This window comes from Danio rerio, chromosome 18 (assembly GCF_052040795.2).
Source record: "Danio rerio strain M-AB ecotype USA chromosome 18, GRCz13ab, whole genome shotgun sequence".
NCBI lineage: Eukaryota > Metazoa > Chordata > Actinopteri > Cypriniformes > Danionidae > Danio > Danio rerio.
This window is the reverse complement of record NC_141038.1, coordinates 19,555,752-19,576,813: the sequence shown is the minus strand read 5'-3', so window position 1 is coordinate 19,576,813 and position 21,062 is coordinate 19,555,752. Positions and strand designations below refer to the sequence as shown.

General features: G+C 34.9%; 1 protein-coding gene and 1 long non-coding RNA gene across 4 annotated transcripts in view; both read right to left on the bottom strand.

Moving 5' to 3' along the window:
- Positions 1-249: 249 nt before the first annotated feature.
- Positions 250-4,440, bottom strand: LOC147839702 (uncharacterized). Its single transcript, XR_015514892.1, has 7 exons — positions 3,725-4,440; positions 3,372-3,427; positions 2,918-2,971; positions 2,690-2,811; positions 2,193-2,307; positions 1,436-1,541; positions 250-493 (listed from the first exon to the last, which is right to left on the bottom strand). It is a non-coding gene; the product is annotated as an uncharacterized LOC147839702 (long non-coding RNA).
- A 3,818-nt stretch (positions 4,441-8,258) lies between these two features.
- Positions 8,259-21,062, bottom strand: part of peds1a (plasmanylethanolamine desaturase 1a) — a 61,211-nt gene continuing 48,407 nt past the window's right edge. For 2 of the 3 annotated variants that reach the window (XM_087291931.1, XM_087291930.1), the window contains exons 6-7: positions 19,960-20,172; positions 8,259-9,665 (exon numbers count right to left, since the gene is read on the bottom strand). In XM_087291931.1, coding sequence (XP_087148057.1) covers positions 9,544-9,665; positions 19,960-20,172 — 335 coding nt within the window. In that variant the 3' untranslated portion in view covers positions 8,259-9,543. 3 annotated transcript variants of the gene reach the window in all.

Below are 21,062 nucleotides of genomic sequence, written 5' to 3'. Positions count from 1 at the left end.
TAACACCAATTACAGTAGTGATACACATACTGCAAAACTGAAAACAGTATTTTACTGTACATTTTTACCATGCAGAACTACGGTATTTTAACGTTACTTTCATTATTACTGTATAGTATTTTACAGTTATTAAATGTTATTTTATTGTATTTAACAGTGCTACTTTATAATGAGCAAAAAAAGTTCAAAAATTGCACAAATGTTATTTTAACTGTTCAAGAAATACAAGAAAAATAAAGAAACTGAAACTTTAACTTCACAATAAAAGTTTATTGTGTAAACCCTACTGAAACAGTAGCAATTATTCAATATAACACAGCAACAGAACACTAATGAAAAATTGATCAGTAAAACCAGTCAACAATTAATGCATCAAAAAGTATTACAATTTTAAAAACAGGTGAAAATACTGCTACAAGACACGAAATGATGAAGGCCAAATGATGTTGTGGAAAAGGTACAGTGAAAAAGGGAAGGAGCACTTCTGATGATCCTGCAAAAACGACAAGCAAATCAATCACTGAAGTAAAAACTAATCATGCCTCAAATTATTTCATTCATTCAGAAACCAAACACCGCACTGCTGTTTTATATATATAAAACACTGTTTTTTATCGTTTTTGTTGGCAAAATACAGATTGTTGTCTATTTACAATTACACTAATGTTAATGGGGAAAAGATCAGTCAAGTCAACACTAGTCAAGTGTCCACACAGGTATGTAAAAAATAAAGTCTCATCTTAACTTAATGTCTGACTCTGTATAGCATGAATATCTGATTCCATGACCACACTAGCGCTTTCACGAATTTAAGAGGGGTGAACACAGTTAATTCTGACCTTAAGAGGCTACATATTAAAAATAAATAAATAAATAAAATAATTAGTTTAACGTGACTAATGTTAATCAAGTACTTTTAGGCTTTTAACATGTGAAAATCTACTTCTAACTTACAGACAAGATTACGTTAGAGAACATGAAAGCCATGGGTGATTTAAAAAAAATAATGCTAATGATAAGTTACTGACATTTGGTTCGCATAAAACAAAGTAATCACTAAGCATTCATTTTTGGCAAAATCTGCCGAAAGGCACAGCAACACGATCAAATGTGTTAAAGTTGAGCAAAGAAATGAAGAGTAGTCAAGCAGTCTCCTTCATGAAATGTTTGTGATAATATTTTGCGGTCAATTCGTATTACTGTATTTCAATATGCAGTGATGGCATGTCAGTGAGACAAATAAATATTATTACACCTCTCCAGTGACATTTCCTCAAATTAAATCATCATAACGTTACTGTGCACAGCATCAGTAAAACGTTAAGAATGATGTAAATACCAAATTTTAATACAGTCACTGCTGATTACAAACTAACATTAAAGATAGGCTTACAGAAATCCTGAATGCATGATAATATGAAGATTTATTACTCACTGATGTCGAAGCACTGCGTCAGAGATGTAGACAGGACAGAATATGTGCCATCAAATGAGCTCTTGTGCAGTCTTTGTTGGACATCAAGGTAGTATGTTCACCCACACTGTAAAAAAAAAATCTGTTATTTTACATGTTTTTTTCCCAGAAGCTAGGGTAATAGAGTCATTTGGTTAAGTGGTTTAAAATAATTTTATTTATTAAATACTTGCTTACCCAAATATAGATGTAAAAGTAACCAAAATAAATAATTCATTAAAATGTGTGGGATACTAAGCATGTTTGGTCTACAGAGAGAAGTAAACATTTACTTTAAGCATTGATCCTAATGAATCTATTTCTGAACTACATCCAACCTCACCTCTGAAACAGCATTTTTGAGCATTTAGATCAGGGGTGCTCAACCCTGTTCCTGGAGATCTACCTTTCCGCAGAGCTTACCTGCAACCTTGATCAAGAACACCTGTCTTTATTTACCAAGTGCTCCTTCAGATACTATTTAGTTTGTTTAGTTGCGTTTGATCAGGGTTGGAGCTAAACTCTGCAGAAAGGTCGATCTCCAGGAACAGGGTTGAGCACCAATGTTTAAGACAATAAAAAATAAGACATCTAGATGATATTTTATATTCAATCATTTGTGAAATTTAAATGACTTATATTCAGTATATACATAACATAAAATTAGAATAAGAATATAAAAAATAATACTCTATGCCAAATAAAATACTTCAGATCTAAATAAAGCAGGTGTTTTTACCTAAAGGTTCCTTTCCTCCAGTTAGTTTAGTTGCAGATCCCTCCACATCTGTGCTTTATTTGGTTCTTGACTTAAGAGTAACTGGTGTCACATTCCAGGTCCTTCACAATCTGAGCTAGAAAGACAATATGGCAAAAGACAAGACACATTTAAATAAGTCTCAGAATAAAAAATTTAAAAGGATAGTTTACTTTTCTGCCACCATTACTACATGTGTTTTAAATCCATTTAAATTTCTGTTGAACACTAAAGCAGATATTTTGAAGAATGTTAGAAACCAGAAACTATTGACATCCATATTTGAACAAAATTTCTTTAAAAAAATATATGAGTTTGTGTTCAATGGAACAAAACAAAAAATCTAACTATTTTGAAACAAGTGGAGGATGCCAAAGATGCCATTATTTTCATTTTTGGGTGAACTGTCCCTTCAACTCAAGTGTCACGCATTACTCATAAAAACTGATGTATCGCTTGAGGAAAACTAAATCAAGTACCTCCTGTGAGCAAGCAGAATCATTATGCCATTGTATTCAGCCAACTGACCCAGCCGAGGCTCGAACCAGCAACCTTCTTGCTGTGAGGCGACAGCACTACCTACTGTGCCACTGCGTCGCTACTGGAAGAAGAAGAAAAAGAGGTTGTACATGAAACTCCTCACAACAAATCTGTGAACAACTTGACATTTCAAAATCTAATCAAAATGAGGAAGACATAAACATTACCTTGAATAATCAAGTGTGGAGTGATTGGTAGCATCAGTTTTTCAGCATCAATTGCTGTAGTTGCAAAAAAGATAAATATAATAAGAGTAAAATAAGACTTAACATTTAATAATCTAAATCTATGGTACAACCATACAAATCTGTATGGGGTTCAAATAAATTTGTAAACAAATCATTCCCTACACCTGAACACCAAAAAAAAAATGTACAATTAATGACACAATAACGTTATACAATAAGCTCATTAACCAGTGAGAAATAGACAATTAATATGTATTATGTTAATATTAACGTTAGCTTAAAAGACATCAACTGAATTTTATTATCAGCTCAATATAATAAAACAGTTAGACTTGTTTCATTGTGAGTTTAGTTTGAATAACTAACTTACAGTTTACAAATTTAACCATAATGATAACTTGGTCATAATGACCACATGAAGACCAGAGCTTACCTTAACGTTAAACGTTTAACTTTTCATGGTGACTTTGCCTTCATCTCAGTGTTGTGCTGAAATAGAGAATTCATTAATGCAGTTAACCCAAAGTAAAAGTTACGTTTTTTTTCAGGTAACTTAACGTTACTATGGTCAAAAACTCACTCAAGATAAACTGACTGTAATTACCTTATCTAATACCTCGCAAACAGTACAAACACGGTCTGGCGTCGAATAACGTGACATAAGTACCTAACTTACAGTACAACTAAAGTAACTTGGTTAATTATTTTAAATTACACACACACACTACACGGAAATATACACAAAACAATCCTTTAACGAACAGAATTTGACTTTTAAACACTTACCGAGGATGAATTCACTGGAAGAAAAGGCGACAGGTGGATTTTAAATTAGAAGAGCCGTTGCTTGCCTGGTGAAGGTCGAATCGAGTCGGCTCGGCTTTATGAATCGGCTCCTTAGAACGGTAAGAGTCGAATCCGCCTAAAACCGATTCCTTTTTGTATATTATTGTAAGACACAACAATGAATCATTACTATTTCGTTATACTGTTCGGCCACACACATTTATACACATATTGCTGAATGTGCTTGTGAACACGTGTGATAAAATAATTCCCGAGCAAACGGTTCAATCCGATTCGGTGTCGTTTGTGTGCTGAACCGAACCAGTGCAAACGTGATATTGATAAAATAGTAATATTGTTTTTTTTCTTCTCACTTTACCAGCGAAAATATTACATATATCTGACTTTAACAATAAGAATAATGTTCGCTTGAAGTGTTTTGAGAATTAATATTTTTTTCTCCCAGAGTTCATTTCACACCAACAAGCAAATATAATGGCGGATGAGAAAAGCCAGATCATATCATAAATATTGCGTTTAATATGTCACGAAATGAAGTTTTAACAGTTTTTCATGCGAGAATGTAGTTCTTCCAAACTCAAATCTGTGGTTTGTTTTTAGATAACGTATCATGTCTAATTTTAAGTGTGCTTTGCCGATAGGGGAGATTTCTGACCTCCAGGGGTTGACGGCGCTCCATCACTCATGTATCCGGCAAACCTCATGCTTTAATCGGCCTAGACTTTATTGAGACATGCCCTGTCTTCGATGACTAGATAATAAATGTGTTATGAAATAAAGTTTTAACCGTTTTTCATGCGAGAATGTAGTTGTTTTAAACTCAATTCTGTGGTTTATTTATTAAGATAGTGCGTATTTTAAAATGTTGTTTTGAAAATGCGGAGATATGTGACCTCTACGGTGGCCAATATGGGCGCCCAATATTCTTGAATCCGTCTAAAGCAGGTTGGTCACTCTGACATTTAAGCTGACTTTGAAATCATTTTGTGTGTTTAACAGTCTTTGGTTACGTGAATCAATTTATTTTTGTTCCAATTTACGTTTTGGTTTAGCACAAAGGTATGTTTATTAAATATTATTTAATATTTCCATGTTGCCTTATAAAGTGCACCCAAAAATGGAAAACCAGGGGACAGTTTAATGCACTGAACAGTCTGAAGAAACTGGTTAGGTTATTTACTTCACAAAATAATTTGTCTAAAAATAAATAAACATAATAATCATAATATATAGTGTGTGTGGAGTTGTTCTTGGTCATTTGCAGTACTGTATTTAGATGCACAGTAACGGATTTTTCCCCAAAATTCATTATAAAATCTACAGTAACATACTGTTAACCATGTTCACAGTATAGAAAAGTTGAAAATACATTATTTTACTGTGAAAACAACAATATATACAGTAACACACTGTGCACAGCTTATACAGTAAAAAACTGTTGAGAAATGCAGTATAATACTGTGAAAACAACAGAAATCGTTTACAGTGTAATGATCAAGTTATTATTTGTTGTTCCTAAAACTTGGATGACAAGTATTTTGTCATGTAGTGTATAGTGTAATATTAACATAAAATCAATGTTTGATATCCAGCCAAATAAAATAGATCAACTAGTATTTACAACAACTAAAACATCAAAGCAGGTTTAATTGTACAAGACATGATAATAGGGATTAAACAAGCCTACTTTAGGATTAAACTATAAACTGTTGTACTTGTTCTTACTTTTGTAAATAAATATCTTTCTTTGGATAAGAGTATGCTCAAAACATCACTGTTATTTTTTTTTTAGTCCTAAAGCAATATTGGGAGCCATAATGTATACAAATAAAACAAAACTGACTGCATATTCATGACAGACTAGCAGGAACACTGCTGCTTTAAAGTCAGTTCTGTAATTTCCCTAACTGGTGAATTTCTGGGGTTGAATCACGGGTAATCTGATAGTACATTATTGCATTCAGAGTTTGTTTTGCAGTTATGTAACCTCCACTACATTCAGGTACTCAAGGGTAAGAAGATATTCCCCATTCTACTCCTGTCCTATATATACTGTAGACATTAAGTTATGCTAATGTCAATAACATTACATAAAAAGAAGAATGTGCCACCTTGCTCACCGTCTCCAGGCAGAAAAGCCCAGTCCTCACCACCAGCAGATGCTAACTGCCAATACATGGACAGTTTACAGTATATGACTTTAAACTTAAGATTGGGTTAAAACATGTTTTGCAATGCATTTATCATTAAAATGGATTTTTCTTTTTTGGCAAGCAAATGGTTAGGAGCTAAGAACTGATCAACTTTGATTCACCCACGGTCCAAAGATATGCGGTATAGGTGAACTGAATAAACTAAAATGGCCGTACTGTATGAGTGTTAACTGTATGTATATGGATGTTTTCCAGTACTAGGTTGCAGCTGGAAGAGCATCCACTGTAAAACAAATGCTGCATAAGTTGGCGGTTCATCCCATTGTGGCGACCCCTGATGAATAAAGAGACTAAGCTGAAGGAAAATGAATAAATTAATGAATGTTTCTATTGAACTGTTTTTGATTGTTTTTATGACTTTTTTTACTATACGCAGCACTTTTGAAATATCAAATGTTTATATCTCATATTACTTTTCAGAATATTATTAATATTATATCGGGGTGATTGGGTGGGTCCAAGAGAATTTAGAAGCAGCACTCCAGAGCATCACTGCTCCAAACAAGACAAACAGCACAGCTCTGATAAAGACACTGATGATGGCGTTGATAATTACACTTTTACTCGCAGCCAAGGGGTTCTAAACCTTTATGAGTTGAACATAAATTAGTCAATAACATCCAACATTTATCAAAATACAGTCTTTTAGGTTTGGAACAAGAGGATGGTGAGTAAATGAGGACAGACTTAGTATTTTTCAGTGAACTCTCTCATTAAAGCTGTTGTAAATTATTTTTGTGTCACATTCTTAAAAAATAAACACTGAGCATTGGGACCATAAATAAGAACAGATGACATGCTTGTCTACTCCAGACACGTCAATTCATCCATCATTGTGGAACAGTCATTGTGCCAACGTTTCATTTGTTTTTATTTGTAAAACCAGATAATTCAATTCCTGAACTAATGAGATAAACCTCAACAACAGAAAATGTTGATTTGCAAATTGTGCAAAAAATAAAAAATAAAGTTCAGAATGAGGCATTGATGTAAAATGCTAAGCATATATAAGTACACAATTCACAAATCTATCTGTGCATATACATAGTCAGAGCTGAAACCAAATCTAGAGCTTATCTAATAAAATAATTTACGATAATGGTCCCAAAACTAGTACACCCAAATTCATATATTAGAGAAAAATATTATATACAAATGTAAAAAAGGAAAAATCAAGAGAAGCAAAAAAAAAAAGAAAGAAAAAAATGGTTGCAATTATTTTCGCAATATTTTGCTTGAATTTAATAGTTTTATCTTTCAATTTCTGTATATGTTTGGTGACTGAAATATTATTTTAATAAATATATCTGTTTAATAAATCAGTTTTGCTTAAAAGCACCAAAATACATTGCATTTATTCACTGAAAAACAGATACAAATATTCATTTTTAAAATGGGCTATACTCAGTTATACACTGTATGTAAATGTATGGTTTCACAGTGATTTTAAAGGTTGATTTCACTTGAAGGAACCCCAGAATTGTTATTCTAGAACACAAGCATTATTGAGAAGAACATTTTAGTTAGCAAACAAACTATTAATAACATAGAGGTTCCATTTATCTTAAAGTTTTTTTTCATGGAATCACAGATGATAATATAGAAGGTTTTATCTTTAAGAGTGGGGAGGGGACGTAGGGATTTTACCAAAAAAGCATATCTTCTTTAAGAGAGCCTGATTTCCAGGACTTTTAGGCACATTGTTAATAATAATAATGATAAAGTCCATTCCACTAACAGTACTTTTAAACACAATTTGAAAAATGTTTAGAGCTACTCTTACACTTAACTATTTTTTCTTGAATAAATATAGAATCACTATGGTATCACAGTTTAAGTCCAAAAAACATAGTAGTAGTAATGCCCAGTCAGCTAGTCTGAAAATGCAGAGCGTCGTTTATTGAGCTGTGTGGTCATCCTTCAGCCACCAGAGGGAGCTCTTACCTCACCATTTCCTGTCCTCACAACCGACCGCCTTACATAAATTGCTAATTCCAATCCTTTTTTGTAACAAATTATTAAATTAAGGTGGCAGTTTCGTGCTTTGCCGAATGAACCCCCCTGAATCTCTCATAAACATTTCCTACTTGAGCAGAACCGAGCGTTAAGACGTTTGTGACTCATTGTTAAATCACCTTAAAGTACCCTGCAGATTTCCGGTGCAATTATCTTCGCACAGCTCCGTAATTGTTATAGTCTCATTTTAACAAAGAGAACTAAATTATCGCTCCAACTTTTACATTTAATGAGCTACATTTAAAAATCACCCGTGACCTATAAAAAACAATGAATAATCAAACTCGTATTTATTAGAGATTTATTAAATCAAACAGCTAATAAAAACATTGGTTTAAGGCAGACTAGCAGCGAGCATTAGCTGCAAGATGGACATTTAAGAACAAATACAAGGCTGAATGTTACACCGTAATGTCAAAACACATGAAGTCCAGACTGTGAAGCAGTTAAGAATGTGAGAAAATCAGTACCAAAACACCTCGTTAAAAAGTCATATTCTCTCCATTTATCAACCGGAAAGACATAAATCAGCAGGTAATTCATACAAGTGTGCTCTGTGAAGGAAACCTGTGTCCACCTGCATATGTGCAATAAAGAAAATAGGATCATATTTGGCCGATTTCCGCATTAATTTCACATGAAAATGTATCGCTGGTCATATACAGTGCAAATATAAATAAAGGAAAAAATAAAACACATTAATGATTCTCTTTAATAAAGCTCTGTAACTTAAAAATCCCGATTCAATGTGACCTTTTCCAAAGTGACCTTTTGTTAGCACAACCTTTGCTAAACCGCCGTACCACAATACAGCAGGAGGACATCACTAGCTAGACTGCTAATACTACTCCATATATCAATAACAAGTCACACTAACACACCAGAGACGCAATCAATGTTCATCACCGCTAAGCCCTGGTAAGCTGATTAGAAATAAGTGTAATGGGTTTGTACTTAAGGCCAACACGAGCTCAGTCAGAAACATTCAGGGAAAACATTCAGTTGGGTCAACGAAGCACTGACCAACAAAACCCTTTCCCTGCGTTTTAACAAAGCCATCCTCGGTGTGTCCTTCCGTCCAAACGAAGGAAGCATTTTAAACGCCTCCTCTTGTGAAACTGGAAGAAATGTTTGCTCTTTTTCCGCATTTTCCAAAATCAAATCCACATTTAATTGCTTCTCTCGCTCCATGCACTGCTATGAAAACCATGCTGTGGGAAATCACAACATGGTTTCAGTCCTCTGGAGAGCCCAACCTCCAGAAAACATACATTTTGCACACTCAAATGAGAAAAGCTGTGCATGTGAAGGATTTTAAGAGAAAGTGTGTCCTGTCAGTCTTTACCCACCGTTTTATACCTCATCTTCTTGTTGTGTGTGAACATTGACAAAACACAGAGGAGGAACTGGCGGTGTGAGAGAAAAAAGGCCACAGTAAGAGCAGTAATCTGTGGTTTGCTGTGGAGAAGAAGGTTTGAGGGAAACGGAGGGACATTTTGGGGTATTTAGGTAAGGCCCATATGCAGTTCCTGCTCGCCCTCAGTAAGGGCTTCAGTCATGTTGGCCCGGTCAGTCAGTTTTCTTAGCCCAGGCCAGGTCATCACTGCGTGGCCTCTGACCTGTCAGTCTCTCGATGAGCCACTCCATTGTCCGCCAAAAGCCCACTCTGTCCAGCGGATAGTTCAACCAGCCTGAGGGAGAGAAGGATGGAGACAGAGACGCAGAGGTGTCATGCAACAATGTTTATGAAGAGACTTCAATGGCAGAGGCTTGCTTGGTGCCGTAGGCAAGATGTGATGGAGAGAGGGAAAAATCTAAACAAACCACTTTAATACATTCATGAGTTAAGTGATGCACACACTATAGCAATGGAAGCAAGTCATAAAACTGGACTTTTTACGTTGTTACATAATTTATCTTTTAACAACTAAAATAAAAACATTTTTAAAATATAATAGTGGTCACATTTTACAATAAGGTTCATTACTTAATACAAACATGTATCAAGTATGAACGATACTTGTGCAGCATTTTTTAATCAAAATTCAACATTAATCAATGCATTATTAACATCCAAATTCATGCTTGTTAACATTAGTTAATGCACCGTAAGTTACATGGACTAACAATGAACAACTGTATTTCTGTTAACTAACATTGACTAACATTGCAATAAATGTATTGTTTATTGTTTGCTCATGTTAGTAAATGCATTAACTATCATTACCTAATCCAACCTTATTGTAAAGTGTTACTGTTTCATTAACTATACCAGACAGTACATAAATTTATTAATAGTTGTAAAGCATTTATAGATAGCTGTTAATGTTGATATCCTCATTTTCTATAATGAAAATGAAAAGTTGCAGCTGTTGACATTAGCAAATGTGCTGTGGACTAACATCAGCATTTTATTAATAAGCTAAAGATGTATAAATGTGGGGTTACCATGACACCAATAATAATTATAATGCATATTTAAAGAAATTATGCATAGAATAACAACACAATCTCATTACAATTTGTAACTTTTTGATTTAGTGGCTAAATCATATGATTTCATACACTCTCATTCGTACATTTTAGTATGATTTGCTCATCCCCAAATGATTGTTTGGTTTGGGGTGCTACACCTTTTTAAAATCTTACATTTTTGTACGACTGAACTTGTACAAATTCGTATGAATTAGCCACTAAACTGACAAAATGTAAAATAGTTTCATTTCTCCATGAGATCAGGCAAAGAATAAAGGCTGTCAAATTATTTTTTTTATATTAATTGTAGAATGCAAAAATGTAGAAACATTTCAAAATGTTTCAAAAACACTAAACTGTACGATATTTTGAACAGTTATGATAGTCCAAATGTTGATATTGAGCACCACAAGTGATTAAAAAAAAGTATAAATAATAAAATGTAATACTGCTCATTATCAAATTCATTACTGGTTCTCTGGATTTCCAAGCTGATTGGAAATCCAGAGAACCAGTAATAACTTTGATTGGTTTTGTGTAAAATGTTCATTTGTGTTTTATTTTAGACATTAATAAAGACATGTCTTCAAAATTTCAAATATGATAATTTTCCTGTAGGGGATTTATTTACAAAATATAAAAAAAGATCAAGTTTTCAAAATCTAAATATTAAACACACACACCTTACATATTTCACATATTTACAAATACACATTTCAAGCCCATAGCCAGGTGGGTTCGGGTGGTTCGGAAAACCCACCCCTCACTGACAAAGGTCCAGAATTTGTCCCATAGAAGAGCTCACTTGTCCTATTTTGACTGCTATGCCATCATAAATAGTGAAAATAACCCATAAAAAAAGGCATTCCAAGCAGAATCCTCTGTTGGCTTTCGCTTCGGTGTGACGACTTAGTTGGCCAATGCTAACAGTTACTTTCATTTTATAATCTGACATAAAAGAAGTCATCTTTCACTACTGTATTGTTTTTAATTAGAGAAAACATTTTACAAGTAACTTTGATTCTAAATCTTGGACCTTATCCTTAAAAGAAAAGAAAAAAAGACCAATTAAAAGATATGAAGCACCAAAATCGGCCCATATTAAAGTTCATTTGAACAATATTTTGGCTATTGGTGTCGTCCATGAATTTTCAAATGTACTTTCTTTTTTTTTTACAAAAGAGGCTAGAAAAATTGTGAAGCTCTACATTAATATTATTATTATTATTATTATTATTATATATGATTTTTTTGAAACGGCCAAATTCTGGAAGGTTAAATATAAATGACAATAGTTTTTAGACTAGTTTTTAATTTAAAACTTCGACAGATTCCTATTTCTTTTCTAATTATATTTGATGTGATAAATAGGTATTTTAAAAATAAGTACACTATCGATCAAAAGTTTGGAGTCAGTGGGATTTTTAAATGTTTTAAATTAAGCTCATCCTGCTCACCAAGGCTGCATTTATTTAATCAACAATCCAGTTCAAATTGTAAAATTGTGAAATGTTTTTGCACTAAAGAATAACTATTTAGAAGTAGTTATTTAATGTAATCATTTATACCAGTGATTTTAAAAATGAATTAAAGTAATAAAAGCAATAATGACTGGAGTACTCATTTTATTTGAAACATGAAGTCATAAATAAATATTTAATAAATCAGTATTTAATTTAAAAAATACCTTTTTTTTACATTTAAATAATGCTGCTTTGATGAACAGAATTATTTTATTTAAATTACTAAATCAAAATTAATAATTAAAAAAAAAGAAAACTGACCCTAAACCTTTGATCAGTAGTGTATTGTTTTATATTTCTTTATTGTAAATCTTTAGGAAATACTTTAGGTACATCAAAAAGTGTGGTTATGTCGGCGTCAATGCCATGGTGGTTAGTCCGTCGAAACATGCACTCCGGTGCTCATGGCGACCTGAGTTCGATTCACCTCAAAGTCCTATGCCGATCCTTCCCCTCTCTCTGCTCCCCAGACTTTCCTGTCAATACTCTTTACTGTCCTGTCCAATAAAGCTAAAAATATGTGGTTATGATGACTCTCTGACAAGCTAACTCAGTTAAAAAATAAAAGGCATTATTTAAATCTCATAATTAAATAAAAAATGAGGCGAATAACAGCAAAAAGGTCTACCTTTGGAGAAAAAGAACCACCCCTTTCACCAGGCTGCCTACAGGACTGCACGAAGATCTTTTTCTAAATATATTTCTAAGGCCAAAACTAGATTCATTTTAACAACCTATTTTTCATGTAAAAAGATTCCATTGTAATATACAATGAAAATATAAATATTATTATATATATTGTTATTTTAAATTACAATAACATTTGCTTTTATTGTATTTTATCAAATAAGTGACAATTTAGTATGCAAAAACATTCAAAAATACTGCATAAACATGCTGACCCCAAAATACTGAACAGCATAATGGTGTTTATAATACAAAAAATGCCGTCCACAATGAAAGAACATTCAGTAATCACATTTCCGTGAACTTCATTATTAATAAATAACAGTATAACACATGTAAACTTCAACTATTACTAATTTATGTGAAATAATACTAAAAAAACTAAACTAAAAAGCATAGAATTCAAACGACAAAGAAAAAAAATAAGCACAAGAGGATGATGTGCAAAATCAACATGACAAATCCATTCTTTTGGCTGAATGACACACTTCTCTGAAAACACACCAAGAGGAAAGAGAAACGCAGGAGAGCGAGAACAGTAAGAGGGCAAGGCAGGCAAAAAAAAAAAAGAAAAAAAAAGGAGAGAGCAAGGACAAAAGAGCAAGACAGAAAGAAAGAGGGGAAGCACAGAGAACGGCATCAAGCAGCGGTGAGACACAGAAGCTCCTGGATGGAGACTCTCAGGGGACGGACAGAAGATCAGGCGCGAGCAGCAGAGTAATGTACACACTTACTGCTATAAATATGTAGCAGCACCCACCCCCAACCAGCCCGCCTCTACTACACACACACAGACACACATGCATTCCACAGGGCTTTGACAAGAAAACCATTTCAACTATACATGCAAAAGACATTTAGACGTTTAACACGAGAAACGTGCAGGACAAAGTTCAAAGAAGTGACACTGATATTGCAGTCATGCCAATTAATCAGACAGTTGGACATTTTGAGCCTGTATTTGCTGATCAAATGTTCTAAATACTAATCTAATATTTGCATTTCTAAAATATAAAGAACCGTGAAGTGAATGTGTGCAATTACAGTCATAGATGAGCTCTAAGGCAAACTATTTAATATAATAAATACATAATAATAATAACATAAAAATATAAATAATAAATATAAATAATTGTATAATATAATGAAAAAACATAAATAATGAGAATTTGAAAATGTTTCCAATAAAGAATAAATATTGAACATATTCTAACTGAATTTTCATGATGCTACTCAACTTCATTTTTTTATTTACTTTCTTTGTTCACTGTATATACTGTAGACATTATATCTAAAAAAAATCATAATATTTCAATCTGCTTTTTTTCTGTCAAAGAAATCTACAAGAATAAAACATTTTTGACTACAGTTTACACAGCAATATCCACACAATAGCTATATTCTCATATATTGTACATGTTTAGCAACTACAGCTTATCAATATACATAATGTTTAATTTGAACAAAACTGTGTCTTTTATTAAAATCAAAGTCTTTTATTAAACCTTACTTAGAAGACATGTAACACAATTATTATGAATTTCAATTACAATCTGTTCTTGAGCTTTTTAAATTGGGAAGGTTTGGTGGAACTCACATTAGTGAAAGGACCCAAACGTTTCAGATTTATGTTAAATATCTTAATTTTGGTTTCAAATAATAAAAAATGTTTTAAAAGCTTGAAACGACGTCAAGCTTTTTCTTTTTTGAATATAATTCCAGCTTCTATGCTTACATTCGTGCTAGGAATTAAGTTCAGTTACTGTAAAATTTAAACTAAACACCAATTAAAATGGATTTTCTTTAAACTTCAGAACTAAAATGGGATTTACTGTAAACATTCTTTGTAAATAATACAGCATTTAACTGATATGAACTGTATTTTACTGTAGTTATGCGGTATGTTACTATATTTGGTAACATTTCAGAATAGTTTAAGATTAACTAATGTATAAGTAACACATAATTAAAATATAGAGCGTCACGGTGGCGCAGTGGGAGGCATTATCGCCTCACAGCAAGAGGGTCACTGGTTCGAGCCTCAGCAAGGTGAGTTGGCATTTCTGTGTGGAGCATGCATGTTCTCCTCGTGCTTGTGTGGGTTTCCTCCGGATGCTTAAAAGTTGTGCTCATTAACATTAGCTGATGCAGTGTAAGTTAACATGAACTAACGTTATTTAACTTAAATAACATTAACTAACGATAACAAAGATGAATAAATATCATAATAAATGTATCACTAATTGTTTGTTCATATTAGTAAATACATAAAAGGGCACCTGTGATAAAAATCATCTTTTGTAAGCTGTCTGGACTGAACTGTGTGTAGGTATAGTGTGTCCACTGTCATATTGGGGTGATGTAAACTCAAGTCTCTTTTTTTTAAATTTCCTGACATTAAAATAGGATCCAAATCCCTCCCATTTTAAGGCCCACCTCAACGTGATGTAGAAGTGCGGTTCCCCCGCCCACCAAATTGACTGACAGCCGTGTATTAAGATGTCTCCTTAGTAAAGTGTATAATCACATAAATAACACAGGACGTGAGCAAAGCAACTGGGGTTAAAAAATCTGTTCATCTCTCTGTGAACATCAATCATCATCAGATGTGATCAAGAACGAGCTTCACAAGTTTAACATGTTTTTAAAACGTAATGAATTACAGCAATTTTACCGTCTTTACTTCATCACCACACCCTCATGTCATAAAAATGATAAAAGTAGACGCTTCAATCCCAGTTTGTGGACGTTAAATCAGGTTTATTTTGTACATTAACATATTGGATATCCATACAGCAGTGGATATTAACGTGCATCCGGTCACATTTGCATGCAAAAACAGTGCAAAATTAAACGCACGCACTGTGTGTGTCTGTGAGTGTGTGTCTTCGCATACATAAACTTTGTAACGACATTGTGTGTGACTTATCGTTCTCATCGACTCATTAACTCCACAACAAATACATCAAATAATCATTGGGAAAGTTCTTAGTGTAGTATTTCTCACAAACGTTACGCAAGATCTGCTTCCTTCATGTCTGTCACTGTGATGTTTATCTGACGCAGCCAGAGATTAAGGCACACCGAAAAACTGGCAAAATAGGTTCCCTTTAACTATGTTTTTGAAGTGTTACCCTGTATTTTATTAATGCATTGTGAAAATTACTGTTTATTTTACAGTAAGGATTAATGGTGCTGTAAATGTAAATATAGTATTCTTCCAACGATTAATTTACAGTAAACTACTAGCAAACTATTTTCAGTACGTTACAGTAGATTCTACATGAAATAGTAAACTATGCAGTTTTAAAATTTTCCAAATGGTCCCACAGTGATAGAATTATTACAGTCTTATATAAGTTTTAACGTGAAAGTAGGCAACTAATCTCAAAAAACTCAAAATATCCTAATATTTCCTTCAACATGCAGGTACACTGACATTCTTCAACGCAGCAGAGTATAAGAATACAGTAAATAACCCAGTATCTTTTGAAAGCACCTCACACCGTTCCTGCACCATGCCACCTACCACAGCACTGTTTCCACCAATCTCTGATTATGACATCATATGGCCATCTATCGCCCTTGTCTCTCAGTATATAAGCACCACACTGTTCTTCGGTCACGTCTGTGTCAGCTCCATGTGTGTGTGTGTGTGTGTGTGTGTACCCACTCTCTATAGTGACCCTTTTGGTGCAGGAGGAGAGCAGAACAGCTCATCATGTTTGTTTGATTTTTCATCTTTGTCAAACCCACACCGCCCCCCCACCCCCCCTTTGCGCAGGCCTATTTGTTAGCACTGACAGCAGGTTAGCATTAAATATACATGGAGGTTGTCAGCCACTGGCACACACAAAGGCGGGCCCTGGCCCCTGGGGGACTCGGGCAGGGAGGGTGGAGGAGCAGGGCTCATGCAGAGAGAGACTCCCAAGCGTGCGCGTGTGTGTATGTGCGCGGAGCCTTTCCTCTCCCTTCATCAGCGTCTCCCGGTGGGATCAGGGAGCAGCAGTGGAAAGGAAGGAGGGAGGGTCAAAAGGACCGGTCTGTGCTCTGGAGCATGCGTGCGCACACACATCTGTCGTCCACTGGGGCGCAGGGTGACGCACAAGCATCCTCGCTCCCAGAGACACACGCCGCATACTGAGTGCTCCAGCTATCATGGGAGTTTAATGCCTTTACACACACACACATTTACGAGCAAACACACACACGATCAGCTGACTTTAGAAAAGTTATTTTAACCCACTCTTTACAGCTACTGGCGATGCAGGCCACGCTTCATGGAAGAATCCTTGCCAGATACGGTAGGTTAACATGATCAGCTACATTAAAGGCTCTCAGAAGTAGTTAACCTACCTCATCTGAATCCAATCCAAACTCTTATTGTCAAGATGCCCACAGGACTAAACGATAGTACACCCAAAAAAAGGAAAATCTGTCATCATTTGTGCACAATCATGTTATTATAAACATGAAGAATGTTTCCAGTGTATTATACAAATGATGGCTCCTGTTTACACCTGCATTTCTGCTGCTTCAACCACCAGTGGATGATGCTAAATATAAAAGGTCTAAAATGCTTTGAACTAGTTTAACTTTAACTTGGTGTTTAAATGTCACATTGAAAGCATTTAGTTATATGTTGTACATTTTTTTATCTACAGGGTTTTCATGCTTGTTAAAAGATTTGCATATTAGCAGTCTAATTAGGTGCATAAACTAATAAGCCGTGGTCACAATGCACTTTTTGCCCCATCGACTTCCTTTCATACAATTCGAATGCAGCAGACCGGATATGCAAGCTTGTGTGACAAGTTTTGCTGTTTGCTGTGTTAAAACCTTGAAAAATCACGTCAAGTGACTCCATGAAACCAATCAAAGATTAAAACATGACTGCTCTGTACAGAAATTTAAAACATGGACCAATCGCTCGCTTTTTTAAATGTCTGATAATCATGTTTAATCCTGCCCCTTTTCGCAGCGCCATATGACAGAATTTCACAAGCTTAAACTCTAGTGTGACCATGGCATTACTCCTTCCAAGACTTCCAACTTTGGAAAAGTGACTGACGATTAGCTGAACTTCTAGACCTGAACTCCCCAGTGCTGCAGATTTGCCTCACACAACATTAGGAAAATTAGGCCCCGTTTACACCAATACGTTTTAGTTTTAAAAACAAATAGCTACGGTTACCAGAGTTTTCGAGTTTTAAAACACTGCTGGATGGGGGAAAGCAGAGACATCTAAAAACAGATGTGATTGGGGCTGTTTCTCAATATTAAGTCTTTGTTGTAACATAATATAATATATAAATATTAAGACTTTGCAAGTTTGAAATGGAAAACAAACTCCTGATGACATGTTGGGCAAATCTTCAAAGGTAACAACGTACTTTATAGCATCATTCACATCACCCTGGCTACGCTGTTTCACTTTTCTTAGCAATAAAATGAAAACATGATTTAAGAAACTGCCTATTTTGATTTTGATATTAACAACTTAACAGACACTAAAAATGTTGTGGTATCGTGTAGCTACATGTTTATTTGACCGTTATCTTTACTGTTCGTATATTTATAGCAAAATGGAGCCTATAACATTGCTGCCTCCTTTAATTTTTACTGAAAATTTTGAAACATACCCTCTCTTTTGCTGAATATCAGTTAATTAATAATAAAAAATGGCAATCAATAATACAATAGGTTTATACAATATAGGAAATAAAGGCAAGCAGCCAGTCAAATGTGCAAAATCAGTGTATGTGGTTACATAAATTAATATATTAGCCTAACTTATCTTTGTGCTCAGCCAAAATGTGTTACCTGAGAAAAAGTAATAGATTCAAAAGACAGAAGAGTCCTTAGAGACAAGATGAATTAAAAATCACGTTCAACAACATTAGTGAGATGACATCCATCAGTAGATGCTTGATAAACTGTCTGACAAGCGCTGCTCTCACCTGGGGAGGTGTGCTCAAAGCAACCGCTGACTGCCTGGAGCTTAGACGTGCGCATATGCTTCGGCGCATGCCAGAGTGTGTGTGTGGTCACGTGATGTGACTTTTCAGCGCTGCAGTGTGAATGGAGATCTTTTCAGAAACACTAGATTAAACGGCAGTATGGATGTGGATCATTTTTCATTCTAAAACACCATTTTTACAACTAAAACATAGTAGTGTATACCGGGCCCTAAAACCCTCCCTCCTATGCTACACAGGTCAAACTTCTAGCTCTGTTCCGGCCTAACTATTACAGTGCTCTTCTGAGAGGCTTTTTGGCCAGACCTATCAAACTTTTACAACTAATCCAGAATATGGCGTTGAGAGTTAACAAGCCCAAAAAAATGAAAACAACTCTTTTCATCAATCTGCACTGGCTATTAATTGCTGCTCACATCAAAATTAAAAAACAAAAAGCACTGGCTCTGCACTACTTTACTGTAATACTAGTTTATAAACTTCTGGAGCGAGCATAAGTCTGAAGGAGCTTGTGCTCTACAAGCGAACAGTGCATTGTGGATCTCTCCTAAAGATGCACAAGATCAATTTTATTGACCTTTACCTTGACTGTTCCCTGCTTGAGGAATGACCTGTTCTGATCAAATGAATCTTTTTTCAACATTTGACAGTTTCTAATCTATTTAATATATTTCTATTTCTAACCAGTAACTACAAATCTATATTTCTAGCTACAAAATCCACAACAACAAAACTTGGCTCTGTGTAGTGCCTAAGCCTAACTAGGACTGGAATTAACCATTACATCTTGATGCTCTATTGCACGGGTGTCAAACTCAGTTCCTTGAGGGCCACAGCTCTGCAGTTAAGGTTTAACCCTAATTAAACACACTTGATTAAACTAATTGAGTCCTTCAGACTTGAAACCTACAGGTAAGTGCTTAAGGTTGAAGCAAGTTTGAAACTGAACTCTGCAGAGCTGCGGCCCTTCAGGAACTGAGTTTGGCACTCCTGCTCTATTGTTTCAATTCAATTCATGTACAAATTTATAGCGCTTTTTACAATAATAATTGTTCCTAAGCAGCTTCACAAAAGGTGCACATTATTAGATTACCATCAAAATCAGAGAAAGTTATAATTTTAGCTAGCTCTAAAAGTGCCCTCCCCAAAAGAAGAGTGTTGGGACAACACTGCAGAAGGAGAATTTTACAAATGACACAACAGGGTTAACTGACACTTATGATGTACACTTTTTATGTTTATATATATTTATTCTATTGCATGATGACAATTGCCATTTTGAAGCTGGACTAGCCCTTTAAGAGTGCCTATCAGTAGTGTACCTGTAGTGATGCAGTAGTAAGTCTCATGCGGCGACACATGATGGATCCGGTGGTGCTTGCGGGGCAGCACTAGGTGGCAGTCCTGCAATAGTGTGACCCAGCGTGGCAGGTCGAAGTAGGAGTGAGCCCACTTGTGGATCTGATTAGTCATGGTTACAAAAACCGCCAACGCAAAAACAAAACATTCCCAGGGGTAGGACTCTGCAAGGGCATCTGGGAAAGACAGATAGCGTAAGGGAGAGGTGTAGGGAGAGATAGAGGAATAAGAGTGGAGAGAGAGAGATAGAGAGAGAGAGAGAGGGGGAGAGAGAGAGAGAGAGAGAGGGAGAGAGAGAGGGAGAGGGAGAGAGAGAGAGAGAGAGAGAGAGAGAGAGAGAGAGAAAATTATATGCAAATTAATACGATATGCCTTAAAGTGACAAACCTCAACCCTTTAGTTAAGTACTAGCCTAACCGTCAAGCAATCACATTGACCTTATATCCCTCTGACTGATCGGATCATCAGTGATTGATATTTTAGTGGAATAAAAGTCATTCTGTGGCATCAAGTAAACGACAGGAAAATCTCAAATGGGAAAAGGGATAAATACAGTCAAGCTCCAAAAAAAAAGGCCAATTAAGTGGGTCCATACAACATGTGTGATATTCCAATGCTGTGTCTCAATCAGCACCACTAGCTCCCGAAGATGTTCATCAGTAGGTTGTGTGCAAGTATTTGGGCATTGATAAGAACAGGAGCTTGGTTCACTACACATTGGGTCATGGCATGAAAACATCCTCGTCATCATCAAAACTGAAGTTTATAAAATACAACAAAACTTATCGTTTTCATTTATTTATTTTAATATGTTTTAAAAGAACATTATAGCTAAATATTTGATTTGCTTCATGTGCAGGCAACATTTCAACAATTAAATAATAATAAACATTTGCTAGATTTTCCCTAACTTTCCTAGCTTTGTTCGTTCATGTTAAAAATAAATAAACAATAGATTGTTTTTAGAAAAATATCTCTCATTTGTCATTAATTTTGATGGTTAAGACCACATGATTCATATTTTGCACTTCTGAACTTCCTTTAACGGTGCATAATGTGTATCGCT